This window comes from Typopeltis vanoorti, chromosome 11 (assembly GCF_054136105.1).
Source record: "Typopeltis vanoorti isolate ZY-2024b chromosome 11, IOZ_Tvanoo_1.0, whole genome shotgun sequence".
In the NCBI taxonomy this organism is placed as follows: domain Eukaryota; kingdom Metazoa; phylum Arthropoda; class Arachnida; order Uropygi; family Thelyphonidae; genus Typopeltis; species Typopeltis vanoorti.
In genome coordinates, this window is record NC_143559.1 from 111,822,791 (window position 1) to 111,830,847 (window position 8,057).

Genomic DNA, 8,057 nt, shown 5'->3' on the forward strand with positions numbered 1-8,057 from the left:
GGTCAGTGACCAAGATGATAGCAGGTCTATAGAATGAACCTTATGAGAACAGGTTGAAGATTTGTGGGTTGCAGAAATTGGTTGATAGGCGGAGAAGGGGAGATATGATTGAGACATTCAAATTGCTGAAGGGTTTCTATAAGATTAATTCAGAGGATATTTTTGAGAATAGGACTGGTGGTGGGAGGACTAGGGGACATGCATGGAAGCTGTTCAAGAGTGTGGTTAGTAAGGGTGTTAGAGCTAGGTTTTTTACTTTTAGAGTGGTGAATGAGTGGAATAAGCTACCAGAGTCTGTTGTGGGTGCTATGACAGTGAATGAGTTCAAGGAAAGGTATGATAAATACTGTGTGAATGTCGAATAGTTGTGATGGACATGATGTTTAGGGCCTCCCTTGATGAGTCTAAGGACTCCTTGGAGTCGCCTGTAGTAATAATAATAATAATAATAATAATCCAGTTTTGTCGTAAACCTTTAATGCAAACATAAATGTTGAAATATGCAGTTCTGTGAAATCAATCAAATATGTAATGCAAGTATATCAACAAGGGCTCAAACCAGGCTATGTTTTGTTTGTAAAATAGACATAGTGAAGTAGATCTACACCAAACCAGACAACACATCAGTACCTCTGAAGCTGTTTGGCAGATTATTTTATCTTTTGATATTCACGAGTACCATCCAACCGTAGTTCATCTCGAAAATGGTCAAAGAGTACAGTAATGCACTCGGTCAGCAAAAGAGACAACATTAACAGTCTTTTTAAATTATGCATCAAAAATAATTTTGCCCAAACACTGACCTATAATGAGGTATATACATACCACACCTACCATGAAAACAAATTTCAACGAAGAAGACAGGGTGGCAATGTGGACAGTTATCCTGGTGTGAAAAGGAGTGATGCTCTATGTTGTGTTTATAGTGTACATCCCAATAATGCTGAATGCTTTTATTTATGAATGCTCTTGATGCATGTGAAAGGACTAAAATCATTCAGTGACCTAAGAACAGTAAATGGTGTTGTACATCTGACTTACCAAGATCTGTAACGCTTTGAATTTGATAGAAGATGATTCTCACTGGTCTGACTGTCTCGGCGATACAATAATTTCAAATTCACTGTCATCTTTGCACCTTTTGTTCACTGTAATGTTGGTTCACTGCAACATCACTGACCTTCTATCGCTATGGCCAACTTACAAAAATCATTTTTTGATTTACACCAAGAACGTTTTACTCATTTTCTGGCTCCATTTAATGAAGCAATATAATGAGGCATTACTGAGACTTGAACCAATTGTTAAGTCAATAAGTGACAAAAGTGTTAAAGATTTCTGTCTTCTGATAGCGAACAAAATTTTGTCTCTAGATAGAGATTTAATCCAGGAAACCTCATACAATTTCAAGGAACTTCGGGATTTAAGTCGGCACGAACAATCACTAACTTCAGATCAAGCTGAAGTTTTTCACGATGTTTTAACAAGCTGTGAAAATCAATCAGGGAAACTGTTTATCTTGGAAGCTCCAGGTGGTACTGGGAAAACATTTTTACTAAATTTGTTATTAGCTAAGTTGAGAAGCCAAGGTAAAATTGTTCTGGCTGTGGCATCATCAGGTATAGCAGCTACTCTATTGCAAGGTGGTCAAACTGCTCATTCTACTTGCAAAGTACTATTTACAAATGTCACTAATGATATACCTATGTGCAATATATCAAATTAAGTAATTCGTCAAAATCATTACAAAATTTTCTTTGATTGTTTGGGATGAATGTACAATGTCCCATAAAACATCTTTTGAAGCAGTCAGCAGAACACTGAGGGATATCAGATCAGATGATCAAAGAATGGGTGGAATAACTGTTTTATTTGTCAGTGATTTTCAACAAATGCTGCCCATCATATCCCACAGAACGAAGGAAGACGAAGTGAATGTCTACCTTAAGAAATTGTCACAATGGCATGATATATAGAAATTTTCTCTCAAAACCAATATGCATGTTCATGGAAACTATAATGCACATTCCTTCTCCTCAAAAATGTTAAAAATTGGCAATATTGAAGTATAGCAAAGAGATGGAAAAGTTATATTAACACACCTAAAAATTGGAAAAATTGTCTGAACTGCATACAAACTGTTGTGCAGTGTCTTCCCATCTACTGAGAACATAACAGAAAAGTTATCTTTTTGGTTCAGGGACAGAGCTATCCTTACACCTTGAAATGATGCCGTGTTAATAATGAACAAGTTGGTTCTTAATAGGGTTAACGGATCTGTTAATGTTTACAAATCAGTAGATACTTCTGTGGATGTAGATGATGCAGTTCATTTTCCCATGGAATTTTTAAATTTACTTAATCCACCTGGATTGCCTGGTCATGAAATTAAATTGAAAATAGGTGTTCCTATTATGTTGCTCTGAAATCTGCCCCCCCCCCCCCCAATCTTTGCAATGGAACTAGGCTTCAAGTAAAATCATTGAAACTGAATATGATAGAAGCTATGAGATTTACAGGTCCTGGTATTAGAGAAATTGTTTCCATTCGTTTCCATTCCTTGGATACCTCTCATTTCCTCTGACTATCCATTTGCATTCAAACGGTTACAATTTTTAATAAGAGTTTGCTTTGCAATGACGATTAATAAGCCCAAGGACAGACCTTTGGATAAGCAGGTGAATGTTTCGGATACGGGCAGTTATATGTAGCATGTTTTCGAGTTAGCAGTCCTGAGAATTTAATTATTTTTGTTGAGGATGATGAAACTTCTAATGTTGCTTACAAAGTGTTATAATGCTCACAATTCTACACCATAACAAAAGCACAAACACCAAATACTTGACTAAATACCCTGAAAGTTCACCTTGGTGAAGCGGCACGCACGTGCACACACACACACACACACACACACACACACACACACACACACACACACACACACACACACACACACACACACAGGGTGATTCAAAAAGATGGACTCAATTTTGTAAGTCTATATATCAAACATAGAACTAATGACAAATATGATGTAAATTATATTTGATTATACTCACAATAAAGTTTACAGATGTTCTATTAAAGTTTATAGATGTTCAATGTGCCTCCTCTGGCCTCATGGATAGCATCAAGATGGTAGCTGAATTCATCCCATACCCGAAGAAGGATGTCTTGCATCACTGAGTTCACCGCACTTGTGATATCATATTTCAGGTCAACCACAGTTCGTAGAGGTTGCACATAAACTGCTTCGAAACGATGATGAAACGTATGCTGCACTGCAGTCGTGACTTGGTTTTAATGAGCTCAAGAACGCAAAACATTTTGTGCTGCATAGTAGCCATTTTGCTCACAACTGACACTGCTGCATGGCTGTGCACTAGGCAAGCACTCTAGCAGTAGTATTTCAAACTTTAGGAACTCCTCTTTCAAATGTTATGTAGATCACTCATGCAGCCGCATGAATGATCTACATGCAGCCGCAAACTTGACTTACTTATCTGTTTGCTTACTTGGGAAAAAGGATTAAAAACTTAGCTTATAAAATTGCTTGGTATCTTTGACATAATATATACCCAAGGTAAAAAAACTTTCTACATCTTACTCTCATCCTGAGATTTTTATTTAATGAGGTCAAATGGCAACTTGTTTAGGTAAAATCTATAAGCTCTGTATTACTTCACCCTTGACATTTTTTAGGTCTGGCTCCCACTGACAAGACCTCAATAAAGGTCGAAACCAGTCTGAGTAGTGACCATTACCTTAATGCATAGCATCATACATCTCTGCAAGGAATTGTGCTTTGCATTAAAGGAAAATTCTAAGGAAAGTGATCGGAGCTTACTCCACCTTTACCACGAGTTGCCCTATGTGCAGCTGCAAACTTGATTTACTTGTCTGTTTGCTTACTTGGGAAAAAGGATTAAAAACCTAGCTTATAAAATTGCTTGGTATCTTTAATATATATACTGTATATATATAGGAGTACTTAATAAATTCTATTTTATTTCTTTTATATGTGTCAAAATGTTATCTTAAAAAATTGTATTAGTCTATCACACATGTCCATATTAAATGCCTAGTAACTAGTGATCATTTTGCAAGGAATACTATCTGGGTAATGATAATGCAAAGTTAGATGTGACACTGACCGAATGGAAAATAAAGGTTGAATAATTGGAGGTATTTAGAATATTGCTGAAACTCAATGCAAACACAGTCATAGGATTAGATGGCACATCGGCTCATGTATTACAAGAATGCAGAAGGGAATTATCAGCTATTCTGACTAAGCTGTTTAATTTAAACTTTACTGGGAAAGTGTCAATGGAGTGGACACAAGGCAAAATAGTATAAACACAAAAAAACTCTCTGAAACAGAAGTAGCCAATTAGAGGCCAATCAGTATCTCAGGAGTAGTGGTTAAAATGTTGGAGAAATTGGTAAAAGACAGAATTCAGGACTGCGTGGATAGGAATATTATACTTTTAAAGTTCGACATGGTTTTGTGAAGGTTACATTGCACTTAGTAATTTGCTTACTTTTATAATAAAGTGACAATGGCGTTGGATAAGAGAAATGGTTACTCAGTGATATTGCTAGACTTTGCAAAGGCATTTGACAAGATTCCACATAGAACTGCACTGCACAAATTGGAGCAAATGGGGATGGATATGAATCTGGTGATTTGAATTAAAGGATGGGTGAGGGATAGATATCGAAGAGTGGCTTATGAAGAAGTTGAGTCCAGGAGAAGGCAAGTGAACAGTCGTATACCACAGGGCTCAGTATTTTTGTTTAATCTGTACATCAATGATATAGGAAATAATTTGACGAGAAATATTCGGTTGTTGGCTGATAATGTAAAGCTGGAAAGAGCAATAGTACATGAAGGGTGATGTAAAGATCTTGCAGGATGACTTAAATAGACTGGCAATGTGGATGAAGGTAAACAGATATCAGTTTAATGTGGCCAAGTGGAAGGTGATGCACTTTGGGAAGAAAAGATCACAAGCTGTGTACTATATTGATGGAAATGACAGTATATCAGATTGCATGGTTGTTGAATAGCATGCTGACAAGTAAAGATAAGGAGGTTTTAATTCCCCTTTATAAGACTTTAATAAGGCCATATATGGACTACTGCACACAGATCTGTTCAGAGGTGAACAGGGCCTAGCGGTACATGATAAATATTGTGGTAGGTCAATAGAATGCTCTCTATAAAAACAGAGGTCTATGGGATTCAAAAAAACTAGTTGACATGCAAAAAAGAGGTGACATGATAGAATCATATAAGTTATTATAGGAATTTTATAGGATTGACATGTGGGAATTGTGTAAGAGTGTGGTTAACATGGAGTGTTAGGAGTAGATTTTTTCTTGGATGGTGGTGAATGTGTGCAATGGGTTGCCAGGAGTGGTTGTGAGTGCTTCATCACTAAATAAGATCTTATATTTCTATCTTCTAAGGCACTTTTTAATATATCAATGCACCTATATCCTGGTCTTTCTCTGGATCTTTTTCCTGCTAACCTGGCAAGGAACACTTATTTTGATAATCTTTCCTATCCCATTCTGTTTAAGTGACTATACCACCTGAGATTAGCTCTGCTAACACATTCCTGGATGTCAGGACTCTCATATACGTGATCTCTAGTCTTTGGTCAAGTGTTTTATTTCTAACCCAGCTCTCAGATCCATAAGTTAAAATTGGCTTGAACACAATCTTATATACAGATAATTTAGTGTTTTCAATAATTTCTCTCTTACTCCATATAAATTTATTCAGTTGGCTTCCTACTATATCAGATTTGCTGATTTCGTAGTATATTTCCATATTTAATTTTTCGTCAGTATAGGAGGAGAAAGCATGGTGGTGGTGGGGTGCTGCTTATGATTAGTGATGACCTATGTCCTCTAAGAGTGGAGAATTTGGAAGGAAGTGAGACAAATGATTTTGAGAGCGTATGGTGCGAGGTAGAGGTAGGCAAGACAGGATATTTAGTGGGGTGTTGCTACAGACCCAGGAGCACAGAGGATGGGGACCAGGAGATGTTTAGACAGCTAAGTTTGGCAAGTGCAAGAAGAATGATTGTTATGGGAGATTTTAACTTCAGTAGTATAAATTGGAGAGAGGAAGATGCATGTAGCAATAGGGGAATGGAATTTCTAGAATTCTTGAGGGACAAATGTCTTAGGAAACATGTAACAGAGGGAACAAGAGGTTCAAAAGTTTTGGATTTGGTTACAGCATCAGAACAGTTGATAATAACTGAGTTGACATCTCTCCCACCAGTTGGAGAGAGTGACCATATGGTGTTGACTTGGAAAATGAATAGACATGCAGGAGTATCAAAGAGACGGGAACTTATGTGGAATTATAAGGCAGGTGATTATAATAGTCTTAGACATCAACTTTGGGAAGTTTCATAGAGGGAGGAAATGGAAGGCCGGGATATCACCAGTGTGTGGGAAATTGTGAAAGAATATTTGTTATCAGCAATGGTAAGTTGTATACCACGAGTGAAGAAGAGGACACAATTTGGAGTAAAGTGGATGACAAACAATATTAAACAGGAATTGCATGTGAAAAAGAGGCTATGGAAGAGATATAAGGAGACAGATGAAGAGATGCATGAGGAATATAAGACACAGGCCAGAAGAGTGACTAGTGTGGTAAGGAAAGCGAAACTGGAATATGAGAGGAGATTGGCCCTAAGATCCAAAGAAAATCCTAGGGAATTTTTTAGCTATGTGGCCAGTAGGAGGAGAAATGACTGTGGAAGATTGATATTGTGGGATAAAAATGGGAATAGGGTGACTGATGCAGAGGACATAGTGGAATTGTTCAATGAACACTTTATTGGAGTATTTCATCCTAGAGGAGTCAGTTTTAATGCTAGAGGGATAGAACTGATTCGAGGTCTGGAGGTACAAGAGGAGAGTGTGTTTCAGATACTGAGTACTCTGGATGTCAGTAAAGCTGTGGGACTGGATGGTATTTCACGACGAGTTTTGAGAGAATGTGCTAGGGAATTGACAGTACCTTTAACGTGGCTTTTCAATGAAAGTCTGGCATTGGCAAAGGTGCCCAGGGAATGGAAGCAAGGTAAGATAGTGCCATTGCATAAGGGTGGTAACAGACTGGAAGTGTCTAATTATAGGCCAGTCTGTGTGTCATCAGTAGTTGTTAAGATCTTGGAGAAAGTAGTGAGGGACCGTATACAGCATTGGGCAGATGAGGGTAATGTTATCTGTGAGAATCAACATGGATTTGTGAAAGGACGCTCTTGTTTTAGCAATATGCTAGCCTTTTATAATAAAGTTACAAGAGCATTAGATGAGGGAAAGGCATATACTGCAATTTTCTTAGACTTGGCGAAGGCATTTGACAGGGTGCCACATGATAAGCTGATATTTAAGTTGCAGCACATGGGTCTGGATGTCAGATTGGTCAACTGGATTCAGGATTGGCTGTCTGATAGGTATCAGAGAGTTGTGTATGGTGGAGCAGTTTCCAGGAGGCAAAGGGTTACAAGTGGGGTCCCACAGGGCTCAGTACTAGGACCTATATTGTTTAACCTTTATATCAATGACATAGCCAGTGGATTGCAGGGGGATATTCAGTTGTTTGCAGATGATGCGAAGCTGTGAAGGATTATTAGTAATAGTGCAGATGTGGTAGCCCTGCAAGACGATTTAAATAAGCTAGATAGATGGGCAAATGAATGGGGGTATCTGTTTAATGCAGCAAAATGTAAGATCTTTTCTTTCGCTTGGTTGATCAGCGGGAAGGAGTGATGACAAGAGGCCATCCCTGGAAGTTACGAAAGGAAACTGTGAGCAAGAGGGTAAGGAGTGGTTTCTTTGTGTGGAGGGTGGTTGAGCTGTGGAATGCATTGCCTGATGGAGTGGTGGGAGCGAGAACGGTCAGTGAGTTTAAAGAGTGGTATGATAGACTTTGTGTTTCTCAGGGGGGGGGGAACCTCCCCTCGATGAGTCTTGACAGACTTTATGTCTTAGGAAGGACCTCCCTCAAAGAGTCTTTGACT

The 8,057-nt window shown here is 38.2% G+C and overlaps 1 protein-coding gene across 1 annotated transcript; it reads left to right on the forward strand.

The window, feature by feature from the left end:
- Window positions 1–1,261: 1,261 nt before the first annotated feature.
- Window positions 1,262–1,726, forward strand: LOC150101945 (uncharacterized). The gene has a single exon (XM_090399941.1). The coding sequence runs from the start codon at window positions 1,262–1,264 to the stop codon at window positions 1,724–1,726; it is 465 nt and encodes a 154-aa protein (XP_090256067.1).
- The last annotated feature ends 6,331 nt before the right edge of the window (window positions 1,727–8,057 follow it).

Coding starts and splice junctions, on each gene's coding strand:
- LOC150101945 (XM_090399941.1), top strand. CDS start 1,262: ATGAAGCAATATAATGAGGCATTACTGAGACTTGAACCAATTGTTAAG.